At 43.8% G+C, this 20,052-nt stretch overlaps 1 protein-coding gene across 3 annotated transcripts in view; it reads right to left on the reverse strand.

Annotated features, from left to right (window-relative positions):
- The window catches only part of LOC115168576 (plexin A3-like), a 154,573-nt gene extending 138,752 nt beyond the window's left edge, over positions 1-15,821 (reverse strand). For 2 of the 3 annotated variants that reach the window (XM_029723979.1, XM_029723977.1), the window contains exons 1-3: positions 15,639-15,821; positions 4,290-5,560; positions 2,871-3,053 (exon numbers count right to left, since the gene is read on the reverse strand). In XM_029723979.1, the coding sequence (XP_029579839.1) occupies positions 2,871-3,053; positions 4,290-5,474 (1,368 nt within the window). In that variant the 5' untranslated portion in view covers positions 5,475-5,560; positions 15,639-15,821. The remainder of the gene's footprint in view (positions 1-2,870; positions 3,054-4,289; positions 5,561-15,638) is intronic. The other variant, XM_029723978.1, reaches the window with a different exon arrangement.
- Positions 15,822-20,052: the final 4,231 nt, after the last annotated feature.

Consider the following 20,052-nt stretch of genomic DNA (forward strand, 5'->3'; position numbering starts at 1 on the left):
GCTCATGGGTAATTTCCGCATGGCTCCAGAAAGCGGCTTGTGTTCTCTGATCTCTTGCCAAAACAAACAAGCCATTCTGAGAGGAGATATGGTGCGATTATATATCCTCCTCCTGCATTCTCTCGCTCCCTATTATGGCAGGTAGTCTAATACTCCACACTGGGCCATAACAAGCTATCCCTCAGAGCAGCATTTCACTGGACAACATTAAAAACATAACACCCACAGGATGAAACGTGTGCAATATCCACTTTCTGTTAAGTGTAACTGTAATCTATTTGGTTTCTATTGAGATTGAGTTTAACAACAAAGCAGCCAGTGGCTGGTGGGAATAAGCCCTTTTTAGATTGTGTGAATGTTTGACTTCCTTGTCAGGGCTTGGCCTCTGCAGTCTCCTGCTTCTTCTTTCACAATAATCCATGTACCACAACCACATAATCCACTCACAAATTAAATAAACCCCAATCCCTCCAAATGTGTTAGTAAATAATGCAAATTACAGTTTTTAATACACCTAATGAATTCATGATGATGATCTGCATATCAGACAAGTGAATTTATGTGTGTGGGGGGGACAGCGTCTTAAAAACTTGAGATGGGAAAATGCACAGTTGAGATGATCCTAAATATCTCTCTGTATTATCAATGCAAATCATTGAAACATATTAGGTGCTGAATCATCTTGACAGATACTGTCATCAGTATGGCCTAAATGCTCCAAACTTGGCTTGTAGACATAGCCTTGTGACCCAGTCATCTTAGCAACAAGCAAGAAGATGGGAGGTAGGGAATATATTGATACACGTATCAACAGGGGACATCATAAATAATCGGGATAGAAAACAAAACACGACACTACTCTCCAAGGAGAAGACATTCTAACTAAGCCCATGCTTTTCAGTGTGTATGTGAGCACAGTTGACTTTCTGCTCTGGGAATAGGATGGTAAGAACACAGAACTGGGGTGTAATTCATTTCTGTCCCAAGCATTATAATCACTGTGTCAAGTGAAAAGTAGCTAAGTCAGTCTCTACATCCTGCCCAACATCTCATGGAATTTCTCTCATATGAAATGGTTAACTGGGACAGACCACCCATTTAACATATACAAGGACCAGGGACTGAGGCATTTATAAGAGAATGATTATTGATTCCAGTACTATAAAAATGTATTCTCATCCAATCTCAGGCTTTTATTTCAAAGGCAGAGCAAGCAGACTAAATGACTTGATAATCAAAGATAGGCAATAGCACACACTAGTTTGAATCTAACAGAACACTAGAGGAGGGATGGTATTTGGAGTTGGCTGAGTAGGAAAGTGAGGGCAGCACCATTTGGTATAATGTTATTGTTGTAAACAGTGGGCACAGAGGGCAGGGTGAGTCATGGGCTGTTTTTCTTTTCAAAGAACATTGTGGGAGTAGACCATGATTCTCTCTGCTAGGGCGCCAAACTACGTTCTCCTGTCCACAAAACCAATGGAGAGTGACTGAAATAGCATCAAATGTATCCCTCTCCAGGCATCGCCACATTCACTGGGGTTATTATTATGTCAGAAAGTCCAACATTGTCAGAATGTCAGAATGTCCACAGTTATGAAAGGTTAAAATCATTACAGTCTTTAAATGAATCCTAGAAGTCATTGGTTAGTGCTTATAACTAAAGCCCTATTACTGTGTACTCTACTACAACTCTGTCTCCACGCCAGTCTGAGGCTCACACACTGGATGGAAACCACAGATCCACATGAAAAATATCAAGTTTGGACACACCTACTCATTTAAGGGTTTTTATTTATTTATTTACTTTTTTCTACATTGTAGAATAATAGTGAAGACATCAAAACTATGAAATAACACATATGGAATCATGTAGTTGAGAGTATGCTAAGAGTGTGCAAAGCTGTCATCAAGGCAAAGGGTGACTACTTTGAAGAATCTCAAATATAAAATATATTTTGATTTGTTTAACACTTTTTTGGTTACTACATGATTCCATATGTGTTATTTCATAGTTCTGATGTCTTCACTATTATTCTACAACGTAGAAAATAGTAAAAATAAAGAAAAACCCTTGAATGAGTAGCTATGTCCAAACTTTTGACTGGTACTGTATATAAATCAAAAAGGTTATAATGGATAACATGTTGAACTACAATGAATTCACCAGAGTAATAAGAAGTTAACATTTCTTTAGAGTTGATGTCATAAGATCCCCTGATGTTACTTTTATCAGAAATTAAGTGCAACTAGGTCAGTGGTATCCTAAAATAAATAAATGTGGATTTTAAACATAATTTTGAGAAAACAAGCTTCCGTTGAATATAAAGTACCCAGCATTTCAACCCAGAATGACTAACTGCTGATGTTCTTCATCTATTTTAAATGACTGAGCCGCGATGATAACATTGTGTCAACTCCCAGCAGAGTAGCAACCGAAAATAAATCCATTCAGAATAAGATGGAGGCTGAGCATATTCTACCGCCAACTCAAGTCAGAAAGGCCATATCTACACAACAAAAAGTTCCAAACCAGAGAAATATAATTTATTTTCATAAATCTTTTATAGAGTCAACTGAGAAAAGACCTCCATGGCTTCCACTAGAAATATCATGGAATATTCAATCCTGCTTTTGACCGAAAAAGCATTCTGTACTGTATCATGCAATGTTCTACAAATATTGAATCACAACACAAAAGAGATCGGACAAAGCGGTTGGTGTTCGGTGAATTCCCATCTCTGCCTACAACACCAGGATTTCCCCCAGGCCTTCACCTCGTATGGTTTTGTGTAGAGAATTGTAACACAGCTGCCAGGGAATAATTGATCGGCCCATTTGAACAGAAAGAATCAGAATGTCTCCCTTACCTTTTTGAGGCGTCCACTTCGGGTTCCCACAAACACTACTGAGTGATCTCCATAGGTGTAGGCTGTTACCGCTCCCATACCGTCCACTCCGTCGTCATAGAGAGGGGTCCCTTCTATCACCCGCAGACCCCCAAGAGGTTGGTTCAACACCAGCCCACAGAAGTCATCACCAATCTGCTTCGGCTGTAAAACAAAACAAGGGGATAATGTTCAGAATGTATCAAGGTTTTGGATCAAATGTAGCCAATTTAATCATTTAGGGCCTGGAATACACAAAACGCTAATAGAATTTGGGAGTTTCACTACACCTCTAACTTACATAAAGAAACATGAACATATAATCAATAACTAAGATAAGAATTGTAATAAAAAGCACCGGTGAATTATTGGCATGTATAGAGATTTAAAAAAACATCTGAATCAACTAAAAGCATGCCTGTGTCAGAGGAACAAACAATTATTGTTGTTGAGCTTTTATGAAGGATAACTATATCAAACCAGGCCTGTGGCAGAGTCTGGCACGCACACTTTCATTATGTGGGCAAGGGCTACTGCTGCGCATGAGAAGGGGCTAATGATGTCCATGAACCAGGCCATCATCAAGAGCAGATCTGCATCAGCTATAGGGGGCCCTGTTGCTCCTAATAACAATAAGCCCTCGCTTCCTTAAAGGATCCAGGTCAGCTACTGATACTCGTAGTTCTCCCCTCCATCTGCCCAGCTCTGACCTAAACACTAACACGGTGCCATCAGCCATTAGGGCACAAGGAGGGAGGAAAATGTAACTTTCTGCACAGGCCTTGACAGAACATCTTATAAGTACAGTTTTGACAGCAGCTCTTCAACTGTTCTTGATTTAAATCCTTGAGAGAGGTGCCCTTATAAGATGCACCCGTTTAAATACCCTGCCTGCTGCACAGTATTAAGATGGATCACTACTTAACTGTATGTTTCATGAGTTGCCTCACAATACTACAGTACAGTGATATGACTGGAGTCGGCTTCATAGGAGATAACCCTCCATTGACATAAACTGCTCTGTCTTACGGTTTATCCCGGATAACGTTTACTGGAATATAAATTCTTCAATTTTATCAAACATAGTATTGATCAGCTGTGACTTTTCATGTTGTACAGTCACTCGAAATATGATTCTGGGTGTAAAAATACCAAAAGACTGGTCATAAAGCGTCATTAGGTGGAGACTGGCTAAGATATCCTATGTCTACAACGTGTTTGCAAGCCTGTTAAATGTTTCAATATATTCATGGAGAATTTGGGCTATTGAAGTTAATGAGGTATGGATGAAATATGAATGTAAACCCAGCAGAATATTGCCTGCTCTGGGGCTGGGGCCTGAGGCAGGATAGAAGTACTTGATTTGAGCGGAACTACTGAAATGAAATGGTGATGACTCACCGTGTTGATGCAGGGGAGCTCCTTGTTGAGCAGCCAGGGCAGGGACAGCTTGCCCTCCCCACGGTAACATGACTTGATCCTCTCTCTCATAGCCAGGTTGATCTGATGCAGGGTAAAGAGACACAGGACTGTTTCCCGAGGCGGGTTGGCCCGGTTCTTCTGGCCCTGGGAGAACACCACAAACAGCACATCCTCGTCCTCAGACAGCCCCAAGGCCTGGGCCAGCATCCGACCTGGACGGTGCTTGTAGGCGGACTGGACCAGCCGGTACTCCACCCCATCCTTGGTGCAGCCCAGGGGGAACTCCACGTAAGAATAGAACTCGGTGTCGTTGGAACACATCCGCACTATCTTGGAGGTGAAGAACTTTTCACCGGTGGCATCCATCTGGGTGAGCTGTGTGTCCAGCTGCAACGTCAGGAAATAGATGTAGGTACGGCTGGAGAATCCATACACGTAGTAGATGTCAAACGCCGGGTAGAGGGACAGGGTGTCGGAGGGTATCTTGATTTGTGAGGACACAAACTCATCCTGGTAGACCAGACTGAACATGTTAACACTCTCTTCATCAGTGACCAGTTTACGGCTGGACAGGGTAGGGAAATACTCTGACTTGCCATCGATGGCTGCCCCAATAAACAGCCGGCTGCCCCCCTTCTTCTCATTCTTCCACTTCCCTTCTGTTCTGTCAACCACCACTCCTGCCATGCCGTCAGCCTCCCTGGCTCCAGAGAGGTAGTGCTCCTTGCGATGATGGGGCTCTCCCAGCTTGAAGAGGTCCTCCAGTCGCAGGAACTGACACACGCCCTGCCAGATGCTTCCACATGCTACCAGGCGGTTGCCAGCGTAATCAACCAGCAGCAACTTGTTGACGTTGTCAGAGGAGTCCAGTTTGTGTGCACAGGCTCGGACGCTGGGAGGGGGGTAACACTTGGCGTTGTCATCCACGGGGCCAGTCATGTGTGAACGCAGCTCTGTTAGGTTGGCAGACAGCTTGAAGACGCGGTTCACTGCTCCCACATAGACCTCTCCCGTCCGGCTGTGCACTGTGAGATGAGTCAGGCTGGTGTCTGTCACCCTGTAGGTGCCTGTCTCAGGGGGGAGCTTGGTCGGGGCCATGGGGAATGTATTGTTAGTCCCAGAGTATAGAAAAAGGACAAATACCACCAGCCATTTGGGTGTCATGATGGAGATCTTTTGGTGGTGGGGAATAGAGCTCGTCACGTGAGCTTATTGCAGTCCTCTGTCTGTCTCAGTTCAGTGGTTCATGTCTGAAATGAAAAAGATATGTTGGTTAGGATGGATTGCAGTATTGAATACATGAGTAAGTAGTGTCCCCTCAAAGTAGATGGAGAAAAATCTCATTCAATTTTCATCACTTTTCAGTGTCCCCCCCTCCCTCCCCCACCACCAACTCCTGACTGTAGTCGATTTTGAGATATTAATGACTAAATGTGCAAGTCAGCCACTGACACAGCTGTGTGTGTGTGAGGGAGGTTTGGGGGAGTGTATTGATTGTAGGGCTGGTGCCAGGGCTTGTCTGTCCCACTACCTTCACTCAATGGATTGCTAATAAACCTTTATAGCCATCACTAACACTAATCCCGAGCACATTTGTTAATTAGGAAGTATTGCTACTAGGAAAAGAGAACATGACAACAACAGAAGATATACAAACAAACAGGGGAAAATTAGGATGCGCTGCGACATATTAGTAACAGACCACAGGATAATGCTATAGTGGTCAGAGGATCAGATATCGCTCCACTGCTCATGCCCCCCCACTGGTCAGAGCTTCTGGAATGAAAGATGCCCTTATGGCACCTCAACAGCCTGGGCTAGGATAGGAAAATACCCTTATGGCACCTCAACAGCCTGGGCTGGGATAGGAAAATACCCTTATGGCACCTCAACAGCCTGGGCTAGGACTGGGATAGGAAAATACCCTTATGGTACCTCAACAGCCTGGGCTAGGACTGGGATAGGAAAAGACCCTTATGGTACCTCAACAGCCTGGGCTGGGATAGGAAAAGACCCTTATGGTACCTCAACAGCCTGGGCTAGGACTGGGATAGGAAAATACCCTTATGACACCTCAACAGCCTGGGCTAGGACTGGGATAGGAAAATACCCTTATGGTACCTCAACAGCCTGGGCTAGGACTGGGATAGGAAAATACCCTTATGGTACCTCAACAGCCTGGGCTAGGACTGGGATAGGAAAAGACCCTTATGGCACCTCAACAGCCTGGGCTGGGATAGGAAAAGACCCTTATGGCACCTCAACAGCCTGGGCTAGGACTGGGATAGGAAAAGACCCTTATGGCACCTCAACAGCCTGGGCTGGGATAGGAAAAGACCCTTATGGCACCTCAACAGCCTGGGCTGGGATAGGAGAAGACCCTTATGGCACCTCAACAGCCTGGGCTAGGACTGGGATAGGAAAAGACCCTTATGGCACCTCAACAGCCTGGGCTGGGATAGGAAAAGACCCTTATGGCACCTCAACAGCCTGGGCTGGGATAGGAGAAGACCCTTATGGCACCTCAACAGCCTGGGCTAGGACTGGGATAGGAAAAGACCCTTATGGCACCTCAACAGCCTGGGCTAGGACTGGGATAGGAAAAGACCCTTATGGCACCTCAACAGCCTGGGCTGGGATAGGAGAAGACCCTTATGGTACCTCAACAGCCTGGGCTAGGACTGGGATAGGAAAAGACCCTTATGGTACCTCAACAGCCTGGGCTAGGACTGGGATAGGAAAATACCCTTTTGGCACCTCAACAGCCTGGGCTGGGATAGGAGAAGACCCTTATGGTACCTCAACAGCCTGGGCTAGGACTGGGATAGGAAAATACCCTTATGACACCTCAACAGCCTGGGCTAGGACTGGGATAGGAAAAGACCCTTATGGCACCTCAACAGCCTGGGCTGGGATAGGAGAAGACCCTTATGGTACCTCAACAGCCTGGGCTAGGACTGGGATAGGAAAATACCCTTATGGTACCTCAACAGCCTGGGCTAGGACTGGGATAGGAAAATACCCTTATGACACCTCAACAGCCTGGGCTAGGACTGGGATAGGAAAAGACCCTTATGGCACCTCAACAGCCTGGGCTAGGACTGGGATAGGAAAATACCCTTATGGTACCTCAACAGCCTGGGCTAGGACTGGGATAGGAAAATACCCTTATGGTACCTCAACAGCCTGGGCTAGGACTGGGATAGGAAAAGACCCTTATGGCACCTCAACAGCCTGGGCTGGGATAGGAAAAGACCCTTATGGCACCTCAACAGCCTGGGCTGGGATAGGAGAAGACCCTTATGGCACCTCAACAGCCTGGGCTAGGACTGGGATAGGAAAAGACCCTTATGGCACCTCAACAGCCTGGGCTAGGACTGGGATAGGAAAAGACCCTTATGGCACCTCAACAGCCTGGGCTGGGATAGGAGAAGACCCTTATGGTACCTCAACAGCCTGGGCTAGGACTGGGATAGGAAAAGACCCTTATGGTACCTCAACAGCCTGGGCTAGGACTGGGATAGGAAAAGACCCTTTTGGCACCTCAACAGCCTGGGCTGGGATAGGAGAAGACCCTTATGGTACCTCAACAGCCTGGGCTAGGACTGGGATAGGAAAATACCCTTATGACACCTCAACAGCCTGGGCTAGGACTGGGATAGGAAAAGACCCTTATGGCACCTCAACAGCCTGGGCTGGGATAGGAGAAGACCCTTATGGTACCTCAACAGCCTGGGCTAGGACTGGGATAGGAAAATACCCTTATGGTACCTCAACAGCCTGGGCTAGGACTGGGATAGGAAAATACCCTTATGACACCTCAACAGCCTGGGCTAGGACTGGGATAGGAAAAGACCCTTATGGCACCTCAACAGCCTGGGCTGGGATAAGAAAATACCCTTATGGTACCTCAACAGCCTGGGCTAGGACTGGGATAGGAAAATACCCTTATGGTACCTCAACAGCCTGGGCTAGGACTGGGATAGGAAAATACCCTTATGGTACCTCAACAGCCTGGGCTAGGACTGGGATAGGAAAAGACCCTTATGGTACCTCAACAGCCTGGGCTAGGACTGGGATAGGAAAAGACCCTTATGGTACCTCAACAGCCTGGGCTGGGATAGGAAAAGACCCTTATGGTGCCTCAACAGCCTGGGCTAGGACTGGGATAGGAAAAGACCCTTATGGTACCTCAACAGCCTGGGCTAGGACTGGGATAGGAAAAGACCCTTATGGCACCTCAACAGCCTGGGCTGGGATAGGAGAAGACCCTTATGGTGCCTCAACAGCCTGGGCTAGGACTGGGATAGGAAAAGACCCTTATGGTACCTCAACAGCCTGGGCTAGGACTGGGATAGGAAAAGACCCTTATGGTACCTCAACAGCCTGGGCTAGGACTGGGATAGGAAAATACCCTTATGACACCTCAACAGCCTGGGCTGGGATAGGAAAATACCCTTATGGTACCTCAACAGCCTGGGCTAGGACTGGGATAGGAAAATACCCTTATGACACCTCAACAGCCTGGGCTGGGATAGGAAAAGACCCTTATGGTACCTCAACAGCCTGGGCTAGGACTGGGATAGGAAAATACCCTTATGGTACCTCAACAGCCTGGGCTAGGACTGGGATTGGAAAAGACCCTTATGGCACCTCAACAGCCTGGGCTAGGACTGGGATAGGAAAAGACCCTTATGGTACCTCAACAGCCTGGGCTGGGATAGGAAAAGACCCTTATGGTACCTCAACAGCCTGGGCTAGGACTGGGATAGGAAAAGACCCTTATGGTACCTCAACAGCCTGGGCTAGGACTGGGATAGGAAAATACCCTTATGACACCTCAACAGCCTGGGCTAGGACTGGGATAGGAAAATACTCTTATGGCACCTCAACAGCCTGGGCTAGGACTGGGATAGGAAAATACCCTTATGGTACCTCAACAGCCTGGGCTGGGATAGGAAAAGACCCTTATGGTACCTCAACAGCCTGGGCTAGGACTGGGATAGGAAAAGACCCTTATGGTACCTCAACAGCCTGGGCTAGGACTGGGATAGGAAAATACCCTTATGACACCTCAACAGCCTGGGCTAGGACTGGGATAGGAAAATACCCTTATGGTACCTCAACAGCCTGGGCTAGGACTGGGATAGGAAAATACCCTTATGGCACCTCAACAGCCTGGGCTAGGACTGGGATAGGAAAATACCCTTATGGTACCTCAACAGCCTGGGCTAGGACTGGGATAGGAAAATACCCTTATGACACCTCAACAGCCTGGGCTAGGACTGGGATAGGAAAATACCCTTATGGTACCTCAACAGCCTGGGCTAGGACTGGGATAGGAAAATACCCTTATGACACCTCAACAGCCTGGGCTAGGACTGGGATAGGAAAATACCCTTATGACACCTCAACAGCCTGGGCTAGGACTGGGATAGGAAAATACCCTTATGACACCTCAACAGCCTGGGCTAGGACTGGGATAGGAAGTAAGAACACAGGAAGAATGGGCCTTTAATCATCTGACACATTTCAACAGTTTGGGGTTTCAGGTATTAGCAGCACACAGACAGACAGACAGACAGACAGACAGACAGACAGACAGACAGACAGACAGACAGACAGACAGACAGACAGACAGACAGACAGACAGACAGACAGACAGACAGAGACAAAGACAGTCAGAGAGAGACAGACACACAGACAGACAGACAGACAGACAGACAGACAAACAGAGACAGACAAACAGAGACAGACAGACAGACAGACAGAGACAGTCAGACAGAGAGAGTTAGACAGAGACAGACAGACAGAGACAGACAAACAGAGACAGACAGACAGACAGAGACAGTCAGACAGAGACAGTTAGACAGAGACAGACAGAGACAGACAACACCTCTAGCTCTTACTAAGCACTACTTGTTCTCTGCGTGAGGGATGCTTGATATTCTGCCCGTCAACTCATTTAGTGTGTCCACAGTGTTTGGTGAGTTTCAGTAATAACAAAAGTATCTTTGTCAGGTTGTCTCTGACCTCACTGATTATGAGTCTTCACGTAGTAGTCACAGAGAGGGCAGGAAAACACGGAAGTCATCACAAATCCAATCATCCATCTCATTGTTTATTTTGTTTTATTATATAGTTTAGTTTTACTGGCAGTACTCTCCTTTAATGCCTTTTTATGCCACATTGAATAACAGTTGGGAATATCAAATCCTTTGTTTCGCAAATGCATGCATGCCAAAATAGCACTTTTATCAAAACTGATTACCCTTATTGTGAAAATGACTCAGTTGTGCTCACAAGTCTAAATGGATAAACTTGGACAAGAATGACAGTGATAGTCTGGTGTGAAAAGAGAGATTTCCCCATGCTTTTCTTTCTTTCATCCACTCATGACAATGAAATATGCTTCATGAATACCTCAAATTGATAGAATCATTACGGCTGCAAAGATCAGCGCAACACGTTCTCATTAGCAGCCGCTGTTTGATAAATCTGTTTTAAATTTCAGAACAAATGGTACAAGGTTTCAATGCATGCAAAATATCTATCGGCTGTGAAAATGCTCAGGGATTGATAGGGAAAATAAACCGAGCAACAGCAATTCTGAAGCTAGCGTATGCACCCTTCCCTTACACGTCTGTGACTCCAAAAAGCCCTCATATTGGTCTGAAATAGAATAGGCGAGGCCACTTGCCCCCTTTAAATTCAGCGCAAACCCCCCAGTCATTGCCCATTGAAATACAATGCTGTATTGTAGTACATTTCCTGACTTGTGAATACTATTGAGCAGCAGTCACAATGATTTCATTACCACAGAGAGGAGCACTGACTGGTGCCTGTAAAAGCTGAATTCCTTAGCAAAACATCTTGACCTGGAGTTTCAGAATTGTAAAGCAGAGATGGTGCTGCAGCTGAATTAAAAAGCAGAGACTCTAATGATTGACTTAAATAACAACTGTAACTAACATTTGAAACCTCAGCGGGAAATAAGACCTGCCTGCCCGAACACTGAGAATAATTACAGGTTTTACAGGCTCAAGTTCTTTCAATAATCTTTACAGTAGAGAGAGAGGGAGTGTGTGTGTGTGTGTGTGCGTGTGTGCGTGTGTGTGTGTGTGTGCGTGTGTGCGTGTGTGTGTGTGTGTGTGTGTGTGTCCATGTACGCATATATGGTGAAACCCCTAACCACCCGAGAGCAAGCTCATTTGACAGAGATAAGGTTTAGTTGAAGTCTTACTAGTGTGGAGCATAGCCTAGGGTATGTGATGCGATATGTAATAAGTGATAGCTTCACTAGGCTATTACTCCATACCTACCAATGGCTTTGTTTTGGTTGTGACATCTAAACCATTACGGGACAGATCACACACCCAATATTATTTGGCAATCTTCTGATTACTTAATAAAAATTAACAAGCGCATTCAGGTTATGCAATTTCAAGCCTCAGCCCAACTCCTCACTTTCTCCATTACACCATTATGTACATTATTACACCATTATGTACATTATTACACCATTATGTACATTAACAACCAGCTGCTAGTGTAGTTGGATCAAATGAAAGATGGATGGGATGAATCAGAATAATCCTTGAAAAAAAAGTTGTTATTTATTGAACCTTTATTTAACTAGGCAAGTCAGTTAAGAACAAATTATTTTTTACAATGACGGCTTACCCCGGCCAAACCCTAGCCTAACCCGGACGGCGCTGGGCCGCTCTATGGGACTCCCGATCACAGCCGGTTGTGATACAGCCCAGGATCGAACCCGGGCCTGTAGTGACGCCTTAGACCACTGCGCCACTCGGTCCCCCAAATACTGACTAGTTGCTGCAGACTGTCATCAAACACAATCTCCTTTAAAGGAGGAGATGAGAGGCGGCCATGTTGTTAGATAAACCGTTAGGAATGGAAAGAGTCTGTCGAGTGTCTGTGAAACGTGAACTCAAAGAAGCAATCAGGGCAATCACCATTTCACCTAATCAAGGACTCTGAAAATACCACTCTCGTCACCAGTACTTCTCTAATGAGGGTCAACAGCACTTGATTAAAAAAAAGAATTGCTCTGTTTATTGAAGATGCTGTCCACTCATGGGTACAGATGACCAAAATCAAGAATATTTGACAGTTTCATTTCAAAGGCACTCACCCCTACTCAACTGTCATTAGTTCACATAATGGTATGTTGCCTTTTACTGCAGATGGGGCATGAACACCAACATGTTTCCTTTCATAATTAAGTTATATTTTACCATAAAAATTTAAATGTTTTGGGACGAATAGAGCTTGCATCTATTTTAAGAATAAGTACATTAGCACTTACAGTATGTGGTGAATTGATAAAACATCCACCTAAACTAAAGACTAGATCTGTGTCTGTACCTAGCCTTGGCATACATTCCACATTAATACATCTAAATTAGACTTTTCTGGGTTTTGGCTTCCGTGAAGCTCTGGAACGGTGTTATTTCAATGGTGCTAAGTCCATCACAGAGGAGGAAAGAGGAACTCAAAGTGTCATGTGATTGTTTCCTCTGCCTGTTATTTTAGTCCGGTTTATCATTCTGTATGATTCCAGGGTCAGCAGTTCCCTGTGTTCTCCCACGGTGTTCTCCCACGGTGTTCTCCCACGGTGTTCTCCCACGGTGTTCTCCCACGGTGTTCTCCCACTCTGTTCTCCCACTCTGTTCTCCCACGGTGTTCTCCCACGGTGTTCTCCCACTGTGTTCTCCCACTCTGTTCTCCCACTGTGTTCTCCCACTCTGTTCTCCCACGGTGTTCTCCCACGGTGTTCTCCCACTGTGTTCTCCCACTGTGTTCTCCCACTGTGTTCTCCCACGGTGTTCTCCCACTCTGTTCTCCCACTGTGTTCTCCCACTGTGTTCTCCCACTGTTCTCCCACTCTGTTCTCCCACTGTGTTCTCCCACTGTGTTCTCCCACTGTGTTCTCCCACTGTGTTCTCCCACTGTGTTCTCCCACTGTGTTCTCCCACTCTGTTCTCCCACTGTGTTCTCCCACTGTGTTCTCCCACTCTGTTCTCCCACTCTGTTCTCCCACTGTTACACCAGACCTGGCTTCCTGGCTGAGACACTGGCCCAATGTTGTCCATAATTAATAAATAGTAATATATGCCATTTAGCAGACACTTTTATCCAAAAGAGTATGGGTGTTCTCGGGAATCCAACCAACTATCCTGGCGTTGCAAACCGATCTCCAAAGACCACTCACATAACTTAACTAGCTTATTACACAGCTTATTAAACAGTACCACAAATTGAGCTGAGGAACAACATGGGTAATGAATGGATATTCCATTGCACAGCCACAGATAGTGGTATGGAAAACCAGAGTGTGTTCCCATTGGGATTTTCCCTTTGGTATTTGGTCAGACAATTAATGAATGGGTACCATTACTTTATCCATTAGAATTGCCAAGATAAAGCTTACTGTGAGCATGAGCCTCAACACGTGGTGTTCACATTATAATAAAACATGTTTTAACCTTTATTTAACAATCAAGGTTAAATTGTGAGTGTGGCTATAACACATTTGGTCGCTCAATGTGTTTCTACTCTACATGTAACCTATCATATGTAACCTCGTCTGGAGGGTGTATCCATTAAAAACCTCCCCCATTACCTTCGGGAAGAGGGGGACAGAAATCACCTGCCGAGGAAAAAAATGACAGAAAGATGTCATTAAAGATAAAAGCTAAGTGTGTTACCTCCATGGCAGAGCGGCAGCAGACAATGGAGAGGATGACATTAAACTGAGAAACGGCTTGCAGACAGAAGCTATTGCTCAGTGATTACCGATGTCTATGACTGTCCCTGACCAACTAAGCCTGGACACTTACTCAGCCAATGATATCACGAAACTCTAATGCCCCTTTGTAAGCTTATACAATGACAAATACAGGGTGGAATCTTGCTTCTGTGATTTCAAGATCCCATGCCTGACCTGGCTGGCCATATCTGCTCTCTGATATAGTTGAGACAATAGGTTTTGAGGTATGCAATCTAGTGTATTAGGGGTTCCAGAGCCTTTTTTTCACCCCCAATTTTCCCATTCATGAATGTTGTAGCTACAGCCGTTAGTGCTTTAACCTGTGGGAATAGGCTAAATCCCTCATTCATATGGGGGAGGGTTAAGTGAGGGTGAAAGGTGGTCCCTACATTAGTTTATTTCCCTAATAATCTCAAACTATCGTGATTAGTCTGGAAACGGGCATTATGCTGCCATGATGACGAACATCAGACATCAGACAAGAGACAGATGTTTTGTGTTGACCCTGTGTTAAATGCAATCTCCCTTCAACCTATTATTTAAACATCATTGTTGCCAACTTTGGCTATACTCTTCATTGTTGTGAAGATACTCACTGCATCACCTGCAGTTTCCTCCCTTATGAAACCATCAGTACTCCACAGGGATGAAGGAGGCTACGTGATTTGAAATTGTGTTATGAAGAAATCCGTTGTCTTAATTACTGAGAAGGACATCACCAGAAATGTGTATACTATTACATGATAATTATTCACAAAATGGAACATGTTTCTAATTCATATTTCTCTGATAAAAACGTGAGGTCACGTGACAATATTTCACCGGAGCTGTTACAGATGTGTCAGACGGTAGCGTGAAATGTGAAAACAACCCGGAGCCGAATACACCCTGTTCGTGAAGCAGCCAGAGTAATCCAATTGGTAACGTTAGGTCCTGCTTGAAAGATTATTTTAGGCAATTTGATAACATTCGTCCGCCAAGATAAACGTTAATGTTGACAATCAAACTACATGATAGTCTACTGTCTGTGTTTTGGTTTAATAAACTCTAGGAAAATATCCATGATGTTATCAGATAGATGCACATGGAGGAATATAATTAACGTTTCGTTTGGTAAATGAAAAAGAAAAATAACTATGTATGAGGACCAGGGCGTTCACATGTTAAATGAAATGATCACAAGGCAAATGGATCTGTTTTTCCATCAGATAACTAATGTTTTTAACGCCCCTTTGGCTTTGTTCTGAAAGGAGCGGCGGTGGCTCCGTGGATCACACTATGCTGCTTACACATCCAGCCAAAGACCTCACGCATCCTTTCTAAAGGCACGATACAACGAAAGCATGCAGTCCTACTGACGATTGGTTATGAATGTGTTATCGCCACTTTCAGTATACAAACTGCATGATGTTTTAAAAGTCTTATAAAGCCAAGTCATGGTTTAAAAAACATGCTTCGGATTCAAACACTAGCCACTATGTTTCAGCAGCATCGTAAAATGAGATCAGTAACGAAACACAGGCTCGTGGACCTACCTGTATTTAAAGTGCAACAGTTACATCCACAACCACGTGCAGTTCTTTCCCCCGCGCTTATCATATAGGCCTATAATTATTAGTTAATTAGTTATAATTCTGCGCAAAATCCTCGAAGTAAACCAACAGAGCACTCACCGCTTGAATCGCATGGTACTCTCTACACATTAGGAACGGTTTTATTTTCTCCTGGATGAGCAAGGCTGGGTAGCGATCCCTTTATGGGACGTACCACTTTCAACAAGGGGATTCAAACTCATTATTGCTCACTAAACCATAGAATAAGATCAAATAGAATTGCTACATTAAGTTACTAATGAATTATTACATGGATTTAATTACAATACAATTTTGTCTTCACTTTCGGTGTCTTTGAATTATGATTATATATGATCACATTTGGCATGTGCTTAAATCTACCCTAATAGCAGTTGGAACAGGCTCGCCCATAATCGAGTATTTTTCTACCAAACCCAGATGTTAGTGAGAAGGCTGGATTTCCAAGGCGGATAGAGATGTTTGATACAAAATAAGGAAGAGGAAAATGTGAAAGGTAAATATGTTGCAGAATAAAAAATTAAAAAATCGAAACTCCTTCACGTGGACATAATCGTTACTTTGTTATTAAAACATGCAATAAAACAGTTATAAACGTTTATAAAACGCACACCTTCCCGTTGTAAGAGATCTGAATTAACGTTATAGATCTGCCACTATTCGCAGTAAAAAAAGAATTGGTAATATGGTTGACATATTTATTTTCATGAAGAACAGAGAGAGTTCCTTGAAGTCATAACCTGAGAAGTTATAGATGTTCTTATTAAGACAAAAATAAGTAGGTTACAATTTCATAAACCTAATGTTTATTCCTCAATATAAAAACACAATATTAAAGGATATGTAGTTTGATATTGTAAAAACAGACATTTCAAAAACAAGAGACAGGATCGCTTGGGGACAATATCAAAACAGTGTCTTAGGTCACTGTAAGCAAGTTGTTCACTATATTGTAAACATGCAGAAATACACTGAAATATAAAATTACTTTAGACTAGCGTTTGCTCTGAACAGTGTAAATATATAAGACATTCAATATTAACTTATTCTAAAGCTGCAATATGCACCTTATTGGGAGTCATAATCTACCAACGATGTCTGTCATTCATCAGGGATGTGGTTTCATGCCATCCACCAGCAATGAGCAAAGCAATACACTTATTCAAATCATGTGTCAAGTAATAGCCAGTTTAGGAGGAATGACACATGCAATCCCCCAGTGCAGTAAAGACAATTCAGCTAAAGCAGAATACAAATCACCACAAACTATAGTGCTCTTTGTTGTGGTATAAATTAATAGTGTTGAAAGCATTTGTATTTATCAACATATATGGGCCTTCATGAGGCCTTGGAAATGAAACCATACAAAACAAACATTTGCATCCTACGGCAGTATGGTATTCTAGTCTGAAGAGGTTGAATCACAGTCATTGGGTTGAACGGAGTGAAATTAGATCAGTCCAGACACGGAAACCGGAGAGTTCCTAAAATAACCCTTGGTTGGGTGGGTTAGGAATCACCAAGTAGCCTAGCTCGCTGTGGTAGCCTCCATGTCTCTGTCCCTGTAATCCAGTTGGAGTTTGAGCTTGGCAGGTTTGACCACTTGTACTCCCTCCCTCTGTAATTGTGACTGTCTCTAATTGAAGCCACTTGAGGAAGACAGAACTTCCTTCTAAGATCCTCGACCACACTGTGCTTTCAGAGGAGAGGCCCCTGCCGAAGGCTGGGAGATGTGAGCAGAGGAAATACAGGACCATGAACCCCCTGGTGTAGATGAAACGTCCATATGGTTTCCTTTGAACAACAAAACCCTCATCACAGGTACCCCAGCATCTTTACTGGAGCCACCCTCCAACCATATTTGCTGTCGGGTGTTCTTCCAAGATGGGTCGGAACTACTAGAATTATGGTCGCAAAATTTTTGTAACTTTTATTAAATCAACAGCGAATTTGTTGTATGCTTCAGAAATGTTGCAATCCTAATTGTTGTGGTTCCAAAGATCTAAGCAATTCAAAAATGAATATCCTTATATCAGTCTACAAAGCGGGCAGTACTATCATCATGGGACAATGATAACATGCCAGTCACAAAAATGGAAACCAGAATGATATTGGGAGGCATTTTCCATACAGGGCTACGGTATAAGGTCTTTATAGTGCCGGATATGGTCTCAGTCCAGTTCTGTAATATTAATTTACCATTTGATAGAATGAAATAGCCTCTAGGTGGAGTCTGTCATTTGTGATGATGTCAGGTTCTCCCTGGAAGTATCCTTATTAATTAGATTGCATACTGTACATTATTAGACTCAGGCAATTTCACGAGCGTGCAGTTCAGAAGCAGTAGTCCCCTATGGGTCCTGCCTTCTCATGGGGTTGGAGTGGAGCCAGGGTGTATTAGAGACAGACATGTCGTGAGTGTTACACACAGATACACTAAATGACCAAAAGTCTGTGGACAACAGCGTTCTCCTGGCATCCGCTAAAGCCAGATTCGTCCGTCAGACTACAAAGATCGTGAAGTGTGATTCATCACGCCAGAGAATGCGTTTTAACTGCTACAGAGTTCAATGGTGGTGAGCTTTACACCACTCCAGCCGACGCTTGGCATTGTGCATAGTGATCTTAGGCTTGTCTGCGGCTGCTCGGCCATGGAAACCCATTTCATGAAGCTCTCGATTAACAGTTATTGTGCTGACGTTGCTTCCAGAGGCAGATTGGAACTTGGTAGGGAGTGTTGCAACTGCTATGCGCTTCAGCACTCGGTGGTCCCGCTCTGTGAGCTTGTGTGGCCTACCACTTTGTGACTGAGCTGTTGTTGCTCCTACTTCACAATAACAGCAATTAAAGTTGACCGGGGCAGTTCTAGCAGGGCAGAAATTTTACGAACTGACTTGTTGGAAAGGTGGCATTCTATGACGGTGTCACGTTGAAAGTCACTGAGCTCTTCAGTATGGCCATCCTACTGCCAATGTTTGTCTATGGAGATTGCATGGGTGTGTGCTCAATTTAATACACCTGTCAGCAACGGGTGTGGCTGGAATAGCCGAATCCACTAATTTGAAGGCGTGTCCACATACTTTTGTAAATATAGTTTATATTGTTATGATTGCTGCATTTAAACTTCATTAACCTCAATATCAATAAATAATTTAAGCAGCCATTAATATTTTCAATTCAGCCTTTGATATTAGAAATTATGACGGCAATTTCAGAGGTTGGAAACATTATGGCCAGTGTTAAACATTAGCCTGTGTTGTAGTCAGTCAGTCAGTCAGCCTGAGAGGCTGCCTCTGTTTGAGTGATGTGGTTGAAACTGCACTCTACCCCATAGAAGCCACCACTGCCCCCCAGTGGCTATAGGAGTGTAAAAATCAAACAAATTAGTTAATATATACAGTACCAGTCAAAAGTTTGGACACACCTACTCATTCACGGGGTTTTCTTTATTTTTTTACTATTTTCTACATTGTAGAATAATAGTTAGAATAATAGTGAAGACATCAAAACTATGAAATAACACATATGGAATCATGTAGTAACCAAAAAAGTGTTAAACAAATAAAAATATATTTAACATTTTTAGATTCTTCCAAGTAGCCACCCTTTGCCTTGATGACAGCTTTGCACACTCAGTCATAGCAGATAGTCAAATGTCTCCAGGGTAAGACAACATTCTTCTTGTGCTGACAGAATGTGTTTGGATTATTTAATCAATAAAAAAATGGTCACTGAGTGAAACAGACATCCTCAGCTCTTCTCTGTCTTTGCCAAAACCTTCAGCTGTACTAGAATATCATTTTAAAGCATTATGCTGGTACAGAAGCCAACCTACATACCCAGCCATCACCTGTGTCTCAAAACGTCTTGAGACATGTCTTAAAGGCCCTGTGTTTTATATTTCCACACTATGATGTTGGAATAATACTGTGAAATTGTGAAAATTAATGTCAGAGCTGTTAGTGTAAGAGCTGTTTGAAAAGACTGCCTGAAATTTTTGCCTGGAGTTTTTGCCTGCCTGACATCACCAGGCAGTAAATTAGTTAATAGACAAATAAGAAAGAGAGTTCCAAACTGCTCTGCCGAGTTCAACTCTCACATCATATTTTTACATCCAAAATCGTTAATGGGCATTTCCAGGGATCAAACAGAAATCAGCATTCCCCTGTTGTTTTTCTTTGTAAAACAAGTCAAGTTGGAAATGTTCATGGCACGCACGCACGCACGCACGCACGCACGCACGCACGCACACACACACACACACACACACACACACACACACACACACACACACACACACACACAGACAGAGAGAGACTTGGCAAACAAAACATTTTACTATTACGGGGGAATCTAC

This window comes from Salmo trutta, chromosome 30 (assembly GCF_901001165.1).
Source record: "Salmo trutta chromosome 30, fSalTru1.1, whole genome shotgun sequence".
NCBI classification, from domain to species: Eukaryota; Metazoa; Chordata; class Actinopteri; order Salmoniformes; family Salmonidae; genus Salmo; species Salmo trutta.